The sequence below is a fragment of the Podarcis pityusensis genome (assembly GCF_964106645.2).
Source record: "Podarcis pityusensis genome assembly, chromosome: 10".
In the NCBI taxonomy this organism is placed as follows: domain Eukaryota; kingdom Metazoa; phylum Chordata; class Lepidosauria; order Squamata; family Lacertidae; genus Podarcis; species Podarcis pityusensis.
The window spans coordinates 34684433-34704460 of NC_138035.1; the positions used below are offsets into that span (position 1 = coordinate 34684433).

The 20028-nt window shown below is 43.3% G+C and overlaps 1 protein-coding gene across 6 annotated transcripts; it reads left to right on the forward strand.

The window, feature by feature from the left end:
- Positions 1-3625: 3625 nt before the first annotated feature.
- Positions 3626-20028, forward strand: PDE6H (phosphodiesterase 6H). 6 transcript variants are annotated; one of them, XM_080971299.1, is made up of 5 exons: positions 3626-3887; positions 5158-5327; positions 13805-13985; positions 15518-15558; positions 15684-20028. In XM_080971299.1, exons 3-5 carry the CDS (start codon positions 13843-13845, stop codon positions 15758-15760), a joined length of 261 nt encoding a protein of 86 aa, XP_080827425.1. In that variant the 5' UTR covers positions 3626-3887; positions 5158-5327; positions 13805-13842; the 3' UTR covers positions 15761-20028. The 6 variants fall into 6 exon arrangements, with proteins under 6 accessions (XP_080827425.1, XP_080827423.1, XP_080827424.1 ...); XM_080971297.1 differs by lacking the exon at positions 5158-5327 and having other exon boundaries at positions 3630-3887; XM_080971298.1 differs by lacking the exons at positions 3626-3887; positions 5158-5327 and adding an exon at positions 5693-5734.

Genomic DNA, 20028 nt, shown 5'->3' on the forward strand with positions numbered 1-20028 from the left:
ACAAACCTAGACAGCATCCTAAAAAGCAGAGACATCACCTTGCCAACAAAGGTCCGTATAGTTAAAGCTATGGTTTTCCCAAGTGATGTATGGAAGTGAGAGCTGGACCATAAAGAAGGCTGATTGCCGAAGAATTGATGCTTTTGAATTATGGTGCTGGAGGAGACTCTTGAGAGTCCCATGGACTGCAAGAAGAACAAACCTATCCATTCTTAAGGAAATCAGCCCTGAGTGCTCACTGGAAGGACAGATAGTGAAGCTGAGGCTCCAATACTTTGGCCACCTCATGAGAAGAGAAGATTCCCTGGAAAAGACTCTGATGTTGGGAAAGATTGAGGGCACAAGGAGAAGGGGACGTCAGAGGACGAGATGGTTGGATAGTGTTCTCGAAGCTACCAGCCTGAGTTTGACTAAACTGCAGGAGGCAGTGGAAGACAGAAGTGCCTGGCGTGCTCTGATCCATGGGGTCACGAAGAGTCGGACACGACTAAACGACAACAACAACAACAGGTGGTGGCCATTTTGCACAAGGATTCCATTCTGCCCCTGCAAATGTCGGCGGAGCAGACATAACCCCGCCCCCGTTCTGAGCCCTTCCAGGTCCAAAATGACCTGTGCATTGGCGGTTGCACATCAATTGGACACACGGAAAATGATTGCCTCCTCTAGTGTATCACCAACTCAGGCGCTTTTTGCTGCCAGAAGGGGGTGGGGTGGGGGTTAGTTTCTGGAGTGGGAAAGGAATAAAGGACACTGCTCCAAACATGGGTATTTTATAATTGTATATAGGGAATCAAATTTTGCTGGTATTACACTGGAAATCGTAAGAATGGGAGATACGTAAATGTTGCCATAAGGGTTTTAGAGGTAGGAAAGTATATATTTTGTAGTTAAGGTTACTAAAAAAAAATTCTAGTGGGACACGCCAGGCAAAGTACTGATATCCAAGTATACAGCTACACATAAGCCATGGACGCTGTGTTGGATCCCTCTGGTTTCCATACAGAAAACAAGCTTAAGTTATTATTTTGGAAAACTGGATTAAAGTGAAAGCAAGGTTTAAATGGAGTACTCATTTTGAAAGGTTATGGTGTTTCTCAGCAGAACTGAGGTGAAAGCTATCTGTTTTCAACAATAAAATTGGCAAGGCAGTCTTAACTGCATGCTCTGAGTCAGGACCAAACAAGCTGAGATGTAGGAGAAGATCCATAATCCAATTTCCCAGCAGTGTATCTGAAGTTTAAAAGCAGCTGCAGCACGTGTTCCCACATTTAGGGGAGAGATAATAAGAGTTCATGAATTACCAGTAATGCTGAGAGAGGGTAGTTGGAGAGATATTTTTTTTCTTCCTCTCTCACAATATTGGTACCTTGGGTCACAGCTACCCAGCAAAAGTTATCTGCGATAGGGTCAGGAGAGAAAAGGGAATTGTCCCCCATCCCCTTTAGAATTCACTATCTGAAGAAGGAATGATGGCCAAAGCTTAAACGGATCTCAAACCTGATTAAGCAAATCAATGGACAATCATTCTGTCAACGGCCGTTCACCATGACAGCTAAATGGAATCTTTATGTCATTATCAGGTGCTGGAAGTAAACAATATGAGACATTCATAATCTTCATATCCTGCTTAAGAGCTTCCAAATGTGTGTGGCTTGTTGATTTTGGACTGGCGCAGGGTTGGGAAACTGTGGTCCTTCCATATGTTGTTGGGCTGCAACTCCCATCATCCCTGAGCATTGGCCATCCTGGATGGAACTGATGGGAATTTTTAATGGGAGTTGATGGAAGCACCACACTGGTGAAGGCTGTGTTACAGTACTTTTATTTACCATTCTTCTCCTTCATTTCTAGTGTTGTTTATTATTATAGATAACGAAGCATTTTAATTAAAGATCGGAAGAAGCAAAAATGCTATAACAGATGGCTACTGTCAAAACCAGCAATTAGCAGAGGGAACATCTAGTTCTTCCAGCCTTTCCATGACATATAGTACAGCTTACCCCATGATGTGATGTCACAACGTACCAAATTTCCCCCTCCCCTCCTTGCTGTCATCAGTTATTCAGAGCAGGGATGGGGGAACCCATCATGTCACAACACAAGGCAACAGGGCCAACTCAAGACATTTTGGCACCTGAAGTGAACCACAAGATGTTGCCCCCACCACCAGGGAAGAAGGATTGAGTGAAGAACTACATCAGGAGCAAGGGGCAATCAAATCAACTTTCCCGAAAGGTTGGAATGGGAATCAAAGACCATTGTGAGAGGGAAAGGGAGCCACTCTGAATCATGCTGGGTGCAGAGCCTAGGTAAAAGGTAAAGGTAAATGACCCCTGGATGGTTAAGTCCCGTCAAAGGTGACTATGGGCTTGCGGCGCTCATCTCTCTTTCAGGCCAAGGGAACTGGTGTTTGTCCACAGACAACTTTCCAGGTCATGTGGCCAGCATGACTAAACCACTTCTGGCTCAACGGAACACTGTGACGGAAGCCAGAGCGCACGGAAACGCCGTTTACCTTCCCACCACAGCGGTACCTATTTATCTACTTGCACTGGCATGCTTTCGAACTGCTAGGTTGGCAGGAGCTGGGACAGAGCAATGGGAGCTTGCTCTATCACGGGGATTTGAACCGTCGACCTTCTGATCAGCAAGCCCAAAAGGCTCAGTGGTTTAGACCACAACGCCACCCGCGTCCCATGCAAGTAGAGCCTAGAAGACCCCAGAGGACAGCCCCTGCCATTTCCTCCCTGGGGTGGGAGTAGACCAGCAGCATCCCCTATTCACTGAGAGGCATCTGCAGAGGCAGCATTGGGAGTTGGGGTGCTGCCAAGAAGAACGCAGATCTGGCTTCCAAGGAATGTGCAGCAGTGGTGGCAGCAGCAGGAGAAGCATTCCTTGGAGGTTGCGTATGCTGCTTCTGTCAATTCTGCTGCTTGTAGAGATTGTCTTACCTTGCCTCACGGGTGAACCAACCCTTCAATGGTTGACCTTGCTTATGAAGGGTGGGGGGAGGGAAATGAGATGCCCAGCTGCCATTTTCAGGGGCATTGACCATGTGAGATCTTGCCTAGTTTGGTCCTTAGCTAGGAAGAAGAATGAGACTCAATAGGGGGTCGTGAGTAGAAGACCAGCTGTCCCTTTTATTGTGCATTCATGGTTAGTTGCACTCATGATTTTATCAGGGAGGTTATATGCAAATCCACTTTCCATACTGTTTGCAACTGCAAAAGTTTCGAGGTGTGGGCATACCGCATCATTTCCAATTGGTTCATGCCCTGTAACTTCCTGCTGAAATATTGTTACATTCAGTTACATTGGGGAAGCATTGCAGAACAACTAATAAAGCAGAATAGTGTGTGGGCCATCCAGTATAAATCTACCCATAATGCACAATCATTGTATCAATTATATGTTGTAGAATACACTCGCCAAAACACAATACTCACCAGGGGTGCCAACTTGAATAAAATATTGGGGGGGCAGGTAAGCCCCGCTTTGCATAATCGATCACAAGACGTCGGGGGTGGGGAGAAAAACAAATGAAAATCCATCTCTTTACTCTGCCCTTTGGCAGTTAAGACAGGATGTTTTGTGGGACTCGCCTCTATTGCTCAATTTGTTCTGTTCCGGCTGAAACAGTTTAAACTTGTTTTTAAAACTGTAACTGTTATGTCTGTCTTGATATTTGTGTGTTCTGTTGTTGTAGCCAGCCTTGCGGTGAAAAGGTGGGTAAGGAATCTCATAAAGAAATAAGGAAATGGTAAAAGAGGCCACAAGCCGTGAGGCATGTTAAAAAGAGAGGAGAGAGCAAGTACCGCATAAAAAGGGGACAGTGGCAAGAAGCAACCCTTTGCGTGGCTGCCGAGACAGATGGAAACTCAGAGGTGAGCAGACATGTGGGTGGAGTGGCGGCGGCGGCGGCAGATGCAACAAGCCTGCTGCTGAATCTGTGCATGGTTCCTCCAGCTGGCTGCAGCCAACGCTTATCATGTCATGTGCAACATGAATAATCTCAAGGTCCCAGGCACTGTGCGGAGGAGATTTCATCCCTGAGGGATCTGTGTGTGTGTATGTATTGGCATTCACACACAAAAGGAAGGCACATGGCCTCACAAACTACAGTCTCTTTTCTCTATAATTGTCTTAAAAAAAAATAAATGTCCTGCTCATATGCCTTTAATAGCAACCTAACACGGGGGGGGGGGGTAGACTGCTGTTTTATCACGGGTGTATTTTGCAACCTGTTACTGACTGTGGGCTTGTCCACACTTCCACTTGTCTTATGCCTAGAAAGCTTTTTGTGCACAGGTTTGAGTGATTTTCTGTTTGCCCCTCCGCTTTCCACACGCTTTAGCACTGAATCAGAGCAAGCATCAATCCGCAGAAAACCCCATTGATGTTTGCTGCTATTCTGCTGTAAAGATTTTCATGGGGGGAAGTGGTGGGACAAGCAGAAGTCTGGATGAGCCCACAATTATAGTGCATTAGTGGTGGGTTTCTTCTGCATCATTAGTTGTTCTGTGGTGATTCCACAACACTACCACGTTAATGCTGTCCAGTGGGGCTACAGCGCAACAAAAGGAGGATAAAAGAAACCCAGAACGTTTGTGGTATAAAAAGTTACAGGACTTCAGCAGGAAGTTACAGGATATGCACTGACTGGGAATGAAGCAATGTGACTGCCCCCAAACGTTTTCAGGTGCAAGCAGTATTGAAAGTGGGATTGTATGTGACCACCCCAATAGCATCATGAGCAGAAATAATCATGAATGTGCAATAAAAAGGACACATCCTTATCGTTCTGCACTCATCATGATTTGTACTCATGATGATGTCAAAGTGGTCATAGGCAATCCTACTTCATACACCTCTGTGGGGAATTCCACAAATCAAGGCCTGCCACTACAGACTGGGCCCATTGGGCCATAGAACACCCTGCTGGCATTCTGGTGGGATCGCCCCATTTGATCTACGTCAAGGGGAGATCCCTGCACCCAGGATCAACCCTGAAGTAGTAATCAATCAGCAAGCAGGCAGGTTGATTTAGGATGCATACCCAATGCCTATGCCAATATCTACTACATCTGTAATCAATGAAGTTGTGGCCAATTTTAATCCCAGATTATTGTTTTGTCATCATTTTTGCTATAGCAGAACCTCCACCCGGGTTACCGGACCAGTGTGCTTGGACGTAGAAAAACCCTCTCCTAAAATGTCATAATCTGCACTTCTGAGGGTGGTGAAACACTTCTCTTGTGATCTTAACACCTGAGAGCATCTGTAGTGATGAAAGTGGTCTTTCAGATAGTCAGGACCTAAGTTGTGTAAGGCTTTAAAGACCAATATGAGCACCTTGAACTAGGCCCAGAAACAAACTGGAAACTAATTATTGTAGTTACTGCTGCCAAGTACACAGGCACACTCCTCAGACTTGGAGCCACATGTTATTATGTAACTAGAAGATATTAGACAGAAAATGTACAGTGAATACTATCAAACAGGAGAAGTGTGAGTCTCTCTAAAGGATCTTAACAATGTGGTGTTGAATTGAAAAGTACCCCTTTTGTTGTTTTGTTCCTAATCATTTGGCCCAGGGCTTCCCCTATTCTGGCACTGTTGAAAAAGCTTTAATTTCATACAACAGCTTCTGCATTTATGTGAGAGCCTCCCCCTATGTATCTGATTCCCTCTTTTCTTTTCTTTTTTCAGTAAAGTGAGAATTTCAGGGCAGGTAAGAAACGTCCAGTCAGTGCCAGACAATCTCATCCCCTTCCTCTGAGGAATGTCTTCTCATGCTTGTCGTATTCTAGCACAGCTCCCCCAAAATGCACTCTAAAGTAAATCTGGGATCAACACTCTCAGAAACATGTCCACTCCTCCTCCTCTGAGGCATGACACATTGTCATTGGTGCCATTTGACAGTGAAGTCACCTGGTGGATTAGGACACCCTGGAGTATTTCTGGAGGGTGCTTTGCCTTTCAGAGAGATTTTTCTCATCAAGCGGGTGGGAATTAACTTCATGGTTTCCAAGAGGAGCTCACAACACTGTAAGTTTTCATTTTTAAAAAAAATCTGCATTTTGTAGACAGTGAAGCAGGGAAGAGAGAAAGGAGTTCTTGTGGACTGTGCTTTGAAATTAGAAAAAAGCATGGATTGAAACCCAGGAGGACTTGTTTAAACTTCCCTTTTCTTTGATCTTTTTTTAATCTGAAGGACTCTTAACACCAGCAGTAAAGGTTATATAATTTGCCTTATGATTATGTGACTTTTTCAAGAAGAATGCAATAAATCTTTCATTGGACTCAGTTATATAGGTAGTCAGTTGGACATACAGGCAAGTTTTATTCTGTTAGTCACTTTTACCGTAGTATTTTTCTTGATAGCGTTTTGGCTTACCCGTTGGCAGTTGCAAACTTCATGGGACTCTATTCTTAGCTGAGTTGGCTTGCAGAATTGTCTGAAGTGGTTTGAAGAATGTAATTAAAGAGCTTTTTTATCAAGGGTGCATGGTGGGTGTCCGATGTGGTCTTTGAAGGACTTTAAAGTGTTGATGCCTTGAGATTGTATCAGGAAGATGGAAGGGTGGCAAAGGCTAAAGTGGGGCTTTATTAAAACCAGTGGGTGTTTTGCCATTGACATCTATTGGAGCAGGGTTTCACCTGATTCCTAAAATATTCAACCAATTACAAGGAGCTGCCAACATTTCTTCCTTCACAATATGATGTCTGCTGCCTGTACATTCTTATTATCAGCGAGCTAGTGGCTGGGAAAAGATGTGTAGTGAAAACGTATGGTAATTGCATTTAGACATTTAGAGAGAGAGTGTGTGTGTATAGTGTAGGGTGGGGGCATGTGATTCCCCCTTTTAAAGCATTTCTCCTTTGGCTTGAGAAGAATAAAATATCAGCAGATGTTGGAAATAACTGATTTTGGGCAATCAGTCTCCCACAAAAACCAAACTGGAATAGCATGATTTCTCAATACAACCATAATTATGTCTGAATCTTGATTGAGAAGATTCTAGGTAGCAAATGGCTACAGTGATATCACAGGTGCAATACTTATGAATGGCTTCTTTTGGAGCTCCTGACTACTAGTGTGAACATGCTTCCTATTTACTCTGCATCCATTGCACCCCTACTGCTAGCTTAGGAAGCTGTGTTCACCCGACAGTAGCCACAATCTATATTTATCTCGTATCGATCCTGTCGTTTCTTGTGGAACGCTGCATTTTTATGTGCTTATCCCCAAACCAGCTTCAATCTGAATTGAGAAAAAGAATGGCTTAGCTGTGTTCTAAGGCAGTGATGGGTCCAGAGCCTACCATTCTGAGGACAACCACAGCACACACAAAGGGCCCAGTGTAGGATGAGTTTGGGATCACACTTGAAAGTACACCAGGTTTGAGTAGTTAGTGATACTTGGTCTTCCCATGGCCCAGCGTGTGATATTCTTGCCAGACATGGATCTGGGATATGAGATGTTTCCAGGGTGATAAATCAAAAGGGATCAGAGCAGCCCACGTAGAGTTTTGTATCTGGCCCTGCTGTAAAGAACATCAGCTGGAGAATCTATTTTGCCTTTCCTAAAGGATCAGAGATAAATGCCATGAAAGGGAGGGATTAGGAAGAAGCAATTTGCCATTTGTGCACAAGCCCTCCTACAAGACGTTCACAAAGGGAGGAGGGGGAAGATTAACCTGGATACTAACCCGGAGGTGGGTTGCCATCTGACAGCATCAGGATAAGAGCATTACTGTGGACAAGATTGCATTAGGTAAAATTAACCATCTGACGACGTACGCAACGTCTTTACACAGTGGATTAACTCTTCGACTGAAATAGGGACCTGTCAGAGCCAATTAGAAAGCACCGAGTTTGACGTTGAAGTAGGGAGAGAAATGAAGGTTGGAGGGAAAAAGGACACGCAATTGCACAGCACTTTTCAAGGCATATTTCACTGCTGACACCTGCACTGGTTCGCTCATCCCAGGACTGTTTTTCCAATAACAACAGGCAATATTAGTGGCGGAATTGCTGTCTTACATTATCTGAGAGGTAAGTACCCAAGGGATTTAAAGGAGTCCTTGAAAGGCATCAATCCAAAAGTTGAAGCGTGAATCGAGGGGTTCAGTTGCGGGCACTTGATACAGTACAGTGATGGTGGAAGACCAGGATCAATGGCTTGGGATGAAGAAATCGGCTGTAACGTTGTGTGCTACCCAACTTGAATTCTGCAGAGAAACTTACTCAGTAGCTCTGAAGGGCATTGGTGCAGAACAGAGTGGGGCATTTCTGCCGTTGGTGGGAAAGGATTGCTAGCCCCTTTTCCCCGCTGGTCTGTTACTGACAGCAGGTAAAAGAAGTGAACCATTGTATTTTTTTTCCCCTGACTAGATGAGATGCATGCATTGATGACAGGGTGGTGGTGAAGAAATAGGAAGGATCATTTGTGGCCACTGCTAGATCCCCTTTCTCTCTATTCCTTTTAATATTGAGCCGGGTAAGAACTCAGTTTACAGTAACTCCCCTTCACTCCAGGCAGCACATCTCTTTGTCAGCTACAGTACCCTTGCTCTGAAATGGAAGCAATATTTTATGAATCCTTGAGGTGGTACCTTCCTTCCCATTTGCTTTCTAAAAGGAGAAGCAAAGACAGTGCAGAGAAACGGGGGACAATCTGTTTGGAAATAGCATTGGGAACCTAGGAAGCTCCCTCCTAACAAGTCAGACCATTGGTCCAGCTAGCTCAGAGCCATCTACTTATGGAATGGCAGGGGGGCTCTTGCATCCCAGACAGAGCTCTCTCCGAGCCCTATAGATGCTGGGGATTGAATCTGGGACCTTCTGCATGCAGAGCAGGTGCCCTGCCGCTAAGCTCCAGCCCTTCCCCATTGCTTTATTGATTCCTTTCTATACCTCACAAGACTACAACCCCCAGCTCCCTTAACAAGCTACATCTTCCAGGGTTCTTTGGGGATCTTGTATGCTGTATATACACAGTATGTACATACATACATGGACATGATCTTGCTGTGTGCATCTTAATGCCTTTCTAAATTTGTGGGTTCAAGTCTCTTTCCCTGAAAATTTCCTGATGTTTTGTTCACTCAGCAGTATATCCCACATTTTCAATGAAACCCAATCCAAGCTTCTCTAGAGCATCCTGTGAGCTGTTTATTTAAATAAGTTTTCCAGCCAAATGTTCCTCTTGCTGGAATTGTTTACCACAATGACTGTTGAAGTATGTAATTTGTAACCATGGATGTAGTTTGGGCATATGCAATCTCTGAAAGCAGCAGAATCAGTATACAGCATGAAAACCCTAAGAACAGAGTGGTTTCCCTCCCCCCAGTCCTTTGTCACTTCTTTAAATAACACACTTGTCCTTAAGATGCTACAGGTCTGTTCGTGCTAGTGCAAACTGGCAGAGGTCCATTGGCTTCAGCAAAGAATCTGATCCCAGAATGGGATCCAGGAAACCAAGAGTTAGATTTAATTCTTGGCTGTGCCCCAAATTTCCTTGATCAAATTGTTTAGACTTTCCTCTTGAACTTCCTAGCTCTCAAAAAATGGAAATAAAACATTTTCCCTAACTCAACACAACGTGAAGAAAGTCTAGGAGCTTACTGAAATACATGCTGATTGGTTTAATGTACTACACCTAGCAGAGCGATCCCACGCAGAAAACCACCATCAGTTCTGAGGAGCTTACTCCAGAGTAAATGTCGTATCAGTTTTGCAGTCTAAAGCCTATATGCACTTACTTTGAGAGTGAGTCCCATTGAACTGAATTGGACTTACTCCCAAGTAAACATACTTAGGAATGGGCAGCTAGTCATTAGCTATGTCCAAATGCATAATGAAACTCCTAATATGGCTTGCAGGTCTATGGTGATAGAAGACATGTACTGAAATTATTTGTAAATTTGTCACTTTGGTCTGATCACAACATTTGGCTGAACCATGAGCAACTACAAATCTTCCAATGTTAAATATTTATCAACTATACAACATACATTAAAGTGGTATGAAAAGAAGCAGATTGTTCGTTTATGAAGTTATTACAAGTTGCTCCTCTTGAGCAATGCGATTGCTGAAGTGTCTTTGGAATCTCATAAACAAGCTACATAAAATTATTAGCAACAACGAACCATAATACATTTGTTAAGCAATTCTGTCTCATTCTTCATTTCAAGAGCAGATCCCAGCCTTTTACATACAGTACATTGCTGGAATAAAAAGTCTTAGCCACCATTTCAGAAATGTTTTCGAGGGCAAGCAATACCCTGCTCTTTGTTCTTCAGGTAATAGTTGTTTTCTTTGTGAAAATTCTACCTGCATGTTTTTATAGGCTAGAGTCATAAAAATATCCCACTGCTGTAGAGAGAGATATGAGGAGGTATTAGCAGGCTGCACCAAGGAGATACAGTATGGTGCTCTGATATAAAGAGATTAAGCACCAGCTCTTATGTCTGGGCTAATTTTGTCCTCTGACATCAGGGATCAGCCTGAGAACAAGCCATGAGAGAAGTCTAGAATGGGAGTTGCATAATGCTTATGCGGAGCAGAAGGGACAAACATGTGACTTCACATGTGTGTGTGAGGGACAAAGAAGAAAGGATGAAACCTTTTCCTTTGGCACTTAGGCATAGAGGCCATTTTGACTGGGAAGGTGGCTTTGGCCTAATGGGCAATGAAAGCACCCAATAACTGGTTTTTGGTTTTGGCAGTGTGTGAACTAGGGTGGACAAAACCTGTCAGGTTTTTTAACCCCAAGCTTCCCAATTTTCCTAACTTTCTGTTTTCCACATTTCTCCATCCGTTTACAGCAGGCATCCCCAAACTCGGGCCTCCAGCTGTTTTGAGACTACAACTCCCATCATTCCTAGCTAACAGGACCAGTGGTCAGGGATGATGGGAATTGTAGTCCCAAAACATCTGGAGGGCCAAGTTTGGGGGTGCCTGGTTTACGGTGTATGCAGTTATTTATTTATTTTGCCTCATGAATAGCCATCAGCATTTCAGTGTGCCTTTCTCTCAAAATAAGACAGTTTGTTATGCAGTTTTGTCTGTTATGCATATTTTTTTGCAAACCATTTCCCAAATATATGCAGCTTTGTACACGTTATTTGGTTGGAGAAACTTCACTGAGAAATTAGGAGAAGTGAGAATGTCGAAGGACAGCTGCATTTTAGTTTGCATATTGTTTCAGGAAGTGTTTCTTCAAACTGAATTCCTTCTGCCTCCATTGTGTTGAGACAAACCCCACAGATGACAAAGCAGTGGACCTGCTACTTCAGCCAACAGAAAGTCCTTTTAGTCAAAATTGGTACATTGGTTCACAACCAACGGGTAGGAAGTCATAAGCGGACAGCACCTTAGCCATTTTTTGTCTTATTTAGGATTTTTAAAGAAAATATGAAAGATTGGATGAAGGGACCAGATGTGAAGCACTCCTTCTCCCTTAGGAGATGTATAGAAGATGAAATGTCAGAAGTGGAACCTTAATCACCCTTGCGTGAAAAGCTGCCCATTACAAAATACCGCTTTCTTTCAGCTGCTAAAGTTCAGAAGCCCTGCCCTTTTTTGCCCCGTTTTTGGTCACTCTAGTTCTCAGAAAGGAGCAGGCAGAAGAAGGGGCTAAGGTGGTTCTGGGTTGAAAAAGTTGAAGACTTTAGCTTCAGTCTAGCATATGGAGATCCAAATCCTATTTCAGCAGTACGTTCACCAGGCTGCCTTGCGTGAGCTGAGAACAGTGGCAGACCTACATTTTTGGAGCCCTGGAGGTTGAACAGTCATGGGGGCCCCTTCACAACCAGCAACAAGGTCTGGCTAACCACTGCTATCTTCTTCATGACAGATCACTACACTTTTACAACATCTGTGGTACTGACTCTAAAACTTCGGGATTGTTGAAATATATACAACAAAAAATTAATCTGAGTCGTGTGACTCAAATTGGGTGTATTAGACCCCAACATTTTAATCAATGTGGACTAAAGCTGCTTCTGGGGCCCCTCTGGGTTCAGGGGCCCTGAAGTTTAATCTTTGTTAGTTTCATAGGAGATCTGCCCTGGCTTAGAGATTGGATATACACAGGCAAACACACACACACACACATACATACATACATACAACTTCCATCGTTGCTGACCTTTGACTATCCTGGCTGGTGCTGATGGAAGTTAGAGTCCTAACAACATCAAGAGGCTGAAAGGTTCCCCTTCCCTGCTATGTAGGAACTAGAGCACACTTCTAGCAATCAGTATGGCAAAAAGCATCAAGCATTTGGGCTGCTGTAACTGCAAGTGCTGTTGGGACGCGGGTGGCGCTGTGGGTTAAACCACAGAGCCCTAGGACTTGCCGATCAGAAGGTTGGCAGTTCGAATCCCCGCGACGGGGTGAGCTCCTGTTGCTCGGTCCCTGCTCCTGCCAACCTAGCAGTTCAAAAGCACGTCAAAGTGCAAGTAGATAAACAGGTACCGCTCCAGCGGGAAGGTAAACGGCGTTTCCATGCGCTGCTCTGGTTCGCCAGAAGTGGCTTAGTCATGCTGGCCACATGACCCGGAAGCTGTACGCCGGCTCCCTCAGCCAGTAAAGCGAGATGAGCGCCGCAAGCCCAGAGTCGGTCACAACTGGGCCTAATGCTCAGGGGTCCCTTTACCTTTAACTGCAAGTGCTAGGCACAGAAGTAAATACTTAAGGGAGGAACATAAGCAGCTGTCTTCTATCAAGTCAGATTATTTGCCCATGTACCCCTATATTGTTTTCTCTGCATGGCAACAGGTCTCCAGGATCTCAAGTAGGGATTTTCACATCACTTATTATCAGCTGCTTCTTCTTTTACTGGAGATTGAACATGGGATCTTCTGCATGCAGACTGTATGTTTTATCACTGAGCCGTGTTTCCCCACGAAATGATGGTTCCTAATCTTTCAGCTGGCCACTCTTAATGCAGCTGAATGGGCAGGTGTAAGGTTTTTCTCTGTGCTATGAAAATCTTCTCCTGCACATCACACCGACATTCCTGCCCACCCTCCAGCCGACCAGTCCCTGATCAGTTAACAACAATGGTCTTAATGCCAAACTTCAATATCAGCTCAAATCTCTTAACAATTTACTGAACACGGAGTCATGGGGGGGGGGCAATTTGTGTAGGATGCAAACATACCTCCATTGTTCCCTGATGAGCAAAAATGGAAGGGCCAGATCCCACTGTATAAATTGCTCCATTATTATTATTTTTTAAGTAGCAGTTTGTGCTTATCGGCCAATGAACAGCTGAGCTGAGTGAAGGCAAACTGAAGTATTTGTTTTTATTTTACAAACCAGTGAGGATGGGAGGGAGCACCTAGAAGTAGGAATGTCTCCTGCACATGATCTCTCTCTCCCCCGCCTCCAGCACACACAGGATTGCCTGTGCCTTTAAAAGGTTCACGATGCACAAACATGTAGCTTTTGAAACCTTTCCCATGGCTACATCTGTGCAACCAGCTGTCCCTGTTGAATTCCTGCCTGTTGCCAAAAAAAAGGCTAGCTAATGCTGCTCTACCAGCTTAAATCCCAGCCACTTTACATGAGCTCAGATGCATAGGTTTTGCTGTGATTTTGAAAAACACTGTAGCTCTGGAAAGAGAGAAAGTTATATGGTTGTAGACAGCATAACCAGACTGAATTGAGGGCAGGGCTCCTATCGCTTTAAAGTAGGGGTCTAGGTTTTCCAACTCTAATGGCAACAAGGGTTGTAAATTGTAAGTAACCCCCCTTTTTTCATTAACTGCATTTATTTGTGTTCCAGAGATCTGAAGCAGCAGAGTGCCTCACAGGAGGTGAAGAATGACTGAGAACGCAGCAGCGCCTGCCACCCTCAATGCTACAGAGACAACTGGACCTACCACGCCTCGCAAGGGGCCTCCCAAGTTCAAGCAACGGCAGACACGGCAGTTCAAGAGCAAGCCCCCCAAAAAAGGAGTAAAAGGGTAAGAGTAGCAATTCAGACGCCAAAGGCTTCATTCGCTCACAAATGTGCTTTTAAGATTCTGCATTACCGAACTACAACTATTAGGGCATCACCCCTACTGTAACTACATACGTGTAACTGGGCAGGGGGCAGGCCTTATTTATTCCTCTTTTACCACTGCCTCCATTTCCCTCTTCTTTCCTTTGTTGTTTCCCTTGTGTTGATATCTAGATTGTAAGCCCCTTGGGACAGCGGCCTCTTTTCTCATTCTGAATAATGCATCATGTGCATAAAGGCTGAGGAACCTTTGTCCTTCCTGGTGTTCCTGAACTACAACTCCCATCAGCCCTTACCCAGTGATCAAGGGTGATGGGAGTTGTAGTACAACAGCTTACTGGAGGGCCACACTTTTCCCATTCCAGATGTAAATGAATGATGGTACAGTATGTTGTGCTTCAGGCCATAGACTGAGGTGTGGCAGATATCTTGACTTAACCTGCATAATGTAATGTCCTAAACATAAATATTGGGGAATAAGCCCCATTGAACACAGTAGTATTTACCTATAAATAAACGTACGTAGGACTGCATTATAAATGGAGCTGGGCTCTGTAGTTGTTTGTAATGGTCTTGTCTTGGTTAGATCACGCAAGGAGACAGAGGACAGGGGAAAGGACTTATGGGGATAGCTTGATATGGTTTATACTATAGGACCTTTGCTGATGGGTCCTATCAGGGTATTTTACAACGGAAAATGCATGAGTAATGGACTGGGGTGATATTGATGTTAAGGTGCTGGACCAATGGGGAGGAGTCCTGGGCATACAGCAACATTACAGTCGATTCCATTATATGGCCTTAGATTACTCACTGATATACTTTTCATATCTTGTGGCCGTCTGGTTTCGAAATCTATCTTGCTAGTTAAATACAGTCCATTTTATGGTGGGATGGCGAATCTGTGGCCCTCCAGATGTATCTAAGCCAGGCTACACTTCCTGTTCTTGGCTTCTTATGAGACAGCATGATGAGATTGTTTAGCTTAGATTTGATGACCTGCTGATGAACAGAAGCTCTGTGACTATAAGCTTAGGGAGCAATGGTACAAGCATGTTATCACCCATATTTCCTAGGATATTGTTTCTATATTTTGGTTTGACTTGGTTCTCTTCTGTGTGAATAGATGCCCCTGCGTGGCAAGCCAACATTGGAATCAGCATGAGTGGCATGAGTGAGAGGCTCAAAACACTCTGAAAATTGCAGTTTTTTTGGTGCCCCTTTGTAAGGAACAAATTGATCATATTTAAAGATATTTGTCCCATCTGTTTGTACATAGTAATGCTTAGAAGCAAAACAAGACCAAGCCAAATGCAGGAGCTTGCTAATGGGGAAGAGAATATCCAGGCAGTACAACTTGATCTTGCAGCAGAAAACACACACAAAATCAGCTGTTCCTTTGCATGTTCTCTTTGGTTAGGAAAAATATATCTATTCATAAATACACCAACATATGGTTGCAACTCAAACTCTCTTCTGTTGCTTTTCCCCTAGTTTTGGAGATGATATCCCAGGAATGGAGGGCCTTGGAACAGGTAATTGATAGGCAATATTGCTCTGTTATTCCCTGTGCTATTTTCCTCCACCCCAAGCCATCTTAAATGAGCTTTTCCATCTTGATCTATGTAGGCATAATAAGGTTTCTCTCTCTTTCTTGCAGATATTACAGTGATTTGCCCTTGGGAAGCTTTCAGCCATCTGGAGCTTCACGAGTTGGCACAGTTTGGAATAATCTAATCTACCAGAATCCCTGCTTTTGACCGGAGCTCTGAAACAGTCTATCACCTGTGATACTTATTTCCACTCCTTCTCCAAAAATTCTGACATTTAACAAAACAGATGGCTTTGTGGGGTCAGTTTTGAGCAACTTTCTTCTTAGATTTACTTTGCAAGAAAGGGTGTTAAAAATATATCCAACTTGCTCATCAGCTAAGATGTTGGAATGGTTCTAAATGTTTTCGTGTAAAATATATTGTGTTCTTTTTCTCCCTAAAATTCTCTTTCTATGTACCATCTAGGATTTATCTGTATATATACATAAAAACCCCTTACCTATATGTTTTCATCTCATCTTGGATAAGTTATGAGTCTGTGTGCTTGCATATGCAATCCTAGAAGTCTTTGAAGTTTCACTCATTTTTCAAATCTGCTCCCACAGCTCTCCTGCGCATCCATGAAAATGATCACAAGCTTTGAATTGCATTCCCGCATAATGAATATCCAAAACGATGTGTAGGGATGTTTCCAAACATTCCATAGCCATAAGCAGGATACCCAGAGAGTTGCAAAAATAATTACCCATTGTGCCAGGAAAAGACTTTGGAGCCTGCTAAGTTCCATAGACAGTAACACCACAGAAGCCATAAAAAGCAAGGGTTTGATAACAATGTAGACATTCTCTTCATTACAGGTTTATCAATGTAGCTGTTAGATTCCTGTTGCTCTAATAAAAGTTCCCGTTGCTCTAATAAAAATACATTAAAAGGATGGTATTTATATCCTATCACACATTTTCATTCTTCATGAGTAAAGTCTTAGTGAAATCAGTTGCAGAGATTTCCTTTCCTTGCTCTGTCCAAGCTGAAAAGCACTCTCGTTTATTATTGTCACATGGCTGAGGTATGGCAAAGTCTCCCAAGCAGAGGTGGCTGGTGCCCAATTGGACTATTAGGGTAGAAGGCAGGGAAGCCAATGATAGGCAAGAACAAGAGCCAATGACAGGCGAAGTCAACTAATTCTAGTTTTGTCACCACCCTCCTCTGTGCTGAGTTCTACAAGGTCAAAACTGAGACTATGGAGGAGGAAGCTTATAGCCAGGAATAACTCCTGGACTAGTTTTAAGTAAGAAGGCAGGAAGGTGGGAGGCTGCCTGAGAGCAGACTAAGGTTGAGGGGGCAATGCCCTATTTGCCCTAATGGGCCAGCCACCATGGCTCCCAAGAAGCTTGAGCTTTTAATAAAGCTCTACCTGGCTCCAGAAATTTCATTTACACATGGCTGTATACCTCATGGGTGGCAAGTTTTAGTTAGGAAAAGTAACAGCCTTCTTTGTAATATCCAGTCCTGTTGTGTATACACTCCCATTTGCCCTTCATCCAGGGTGCTCCCACCACTGCTTTAGGAAGTGGTGTCCATATGGTGTTGGCAACAATCCATATCTATCCTGAATCTCTCTTGTTGCTGCTTACAAAATTCTGCATTTTGATGCATTTCCCCCCAAAAGCATCTTCAATCCAAATTGAGAGAAAAAAATTGACTTAGCTGTGTTTTAAGCTGGCAATATAGACACAGCCTGACTTATCATTGAGATCTAGGCACCAAATCACATAACTTACCTCTAAAAGCTGCTTCATAAATTACATGAGTGTACTTTATTTTAGAGGAGAACTCTATATACACCCCATGATTTGCAAGCACTGCTCAAGAATCTGTTTTACCACATGCATACAGCAGAAAATAGAAGCTTGCATGATTCTCAAAATAAATGTCAATGGTGTCTCCCTACCCTGCCTTACACCTATGTATACCCAAATCAGGAAAACACCCTATATGAAGCCGCTATGCTGCCACAACTTAATGGAGATCCTGATAGACTCATGTGACTATAGGACATACATTTGTAGGTAGCAGAATGGTTCATTTTTGTAGCTTTTCACACCACTCCTGCCTTGCGGTCTTACAGCCCCAGGTGATGGTGGCAATGATTATTTACTATCCTGTCTGCATTCATTCAGCCCATTTGGAATGGCTGTAGAAAACTCTAGGCTGAAGTTTTACCCCTATTTAATCCAAGACAAGTTAATAGTGAGGTCAATGGATTAAGTGATTTATACTGTTTGATATTCAGAATGGAGGATGTTACTTCATAAACATTATACATCTGAGCTCCACTCACCATCTCCTACTGTTGGGTAACTTATTTTTCCCCATATGCTGCTGCTTTTGACTTGTACTGCTTAGTTTTGTGTAGTGTGATCTCTATGAGCCCGCATTTTTACTTGGAAACATCGGTTTGTGCGTATAGTGTGATGAACTCAGAACAACACACTCATTGGCCACAGTGGCATGAGGATAGTGTTGCACGCCAGCCCAATTTCTGAGCGGTGCAAGATTCCAGGGGTTCCAGGTGCTTACCCAGGGTTTGTGTCTCCTTTTGGAAATGAGGCACAGTGGAGATTGTGGTGTCTTTATGATATATGGTTTATATTCAGATCTATACAGCCTGAGTCTACAATGGAGGGGTTCACAGCATCAACACCCCAAAAGGGTCTTGTTTCTCCCATAGCCACTGCCTTGGAGTCAAACAGAAATCAAACATCATGATCTCTGACCAGTTTGTTGCTTTTCTTCTAGGTTACACCACACACACACTCTACTCTAAACTCTGGCTCTATCTGTTGAGGGAGGGGGCACTAGTCATTAGCCGTCTCGCACCAAGCCCTTTAATCCCTCTTAATGGCTCATCACCCAGGCTGTCACCTCATGAGAAGGTAACTTGGCTTGATTAGATTTTAACACTTGCTGGATCCAGGGATTAATGGGGGGGGGGTCTGGCACCCACAAACACCATCAAAGCTTTGAAGCTCAAATGTAAGCCTCACCTCTTCTGCCTAAAGGGAAAATTATTAGGAAGCTAGCAACAGTGCTGATTCTAGAAGGTAGAGGTTAGCTATATAAATAGGAAAGGTATTACACAGCATGCAATTCTGAGAAAGAATAGGATTTGTTCAGTTATCACTGATTCTAATAAAGGACATAGTAATAACAATTTCATGCAGAGTTGCAGCCTGTCGCAACCTGGTGTCCTCCGGATGTTGCTGGACCTGCTGACTGGGCCTGATGGGAGTTGCAGTCCAACAGCATCTTTGAGCACCAGAGGTTGGGGAAAGCTTTTAGCAACATCTTGATTCTGCATATACTTGAGATCCTCACAGTAATTTTATTTAGGTTTTAAAAAGTGACTTTTTATTTTGTCTTCAGCTGTATTCTGCCTGATCTAGTTTCCTCTCTCTCTCTCAAACATATTACATTTGCAGGTTTAGGATTACTGTCAAAAATTCCTTTTCCTAATTTAGCACTCAGAAAATAATCTGATTCCAGCATCTAGCACAGCTCAGAGCACATTTCCCCTGGGACCATACTACTTCCAATTCCAGGTAGGAGGGGTCACATTCTTTAGTGTTCTTCAGTGTAAAAAATACTCTTGTGTACGAGGAATCTAGTAGCTACTGTACATTTGATTTTGCTTTAGGGTTAACAAGTGGGATTTGTGCAGCACAGTGTTGCAGTGTGGAAGTACTTCTGTTTGGATTTCTGCTTACTCCATTCCATACCCTCTGAGCATGTTCAGTTCTCCTTGGACTGTTCTGGAGCCCCCTCCCACCAGCTCCCCCCCCCCAAAAAAAGTTGTTAATCTTGGAACTGGCATCTATTTCTTGTGCATGAAAGATGCTGTTTTGACTGCATGACAACTGGCAGCCAGAGGAATGAGTTTGCTGTTGGTATATATGACTAATAAATATTAATGCAGTGCCAGTTAAAACATGTTTCATAATTCCAGATTATTACATTCCCTTGCATTGGCCTAAATTGGGGTATTCTGCCTACCAGTGTTTCCTGACTGAAACATTCATTTATTGGTTGGGATTGTTGGAACTGTATCTTTGTTCATTGCTTTTTTGTACAACAAAGAAAACTCAGGTATTTTGAAAAATCACCACTACGTTTTATTATACATTGCAACCATACAGGAACATATATATATTTATGTGTTTGTTTATACACATAAGATTATAAACACAGGGAAACACATATATATGCTTCCTAGGAGCTTTTCTTAAGATTCCTGCCTTCTGCAGTGCTAATCATCAAAACTGAAAGGTAACATTTTACATATAAAAATATTAATAAATGTCCAAATGTCATAGTACATATTTCCCAACATATGTACGTCCTTGTTCTTTTCCTATAAAATATGAAAATGCAATAAAAATTGTTTTAAACATA

Bases quoted from the DNA above. Each gene is read 5' to 3' on its own strand.
- PDE6H (XM_080971299.1), top strand. From the start codon at position 13,843: ATGACTGAGAACGCAGCAGCGCCTGCCACCCTCAATGCTACAGAGACA. The intron at 13,986-15,517 runs GTAAGAGTAGCA...CTTTTCCCCTAG, and splicing joins CCCAAAAAAGGAGTAAAAGG to TTTTGGAGATGATATCCCAG. The intron at 15,559-15,683 runs GTAATTGATAGG...TCTTTCTTGCAG, and splicing joins AATGGAGGGCCTTGGAACAG to ATATTACAGTGATTTGCCCT.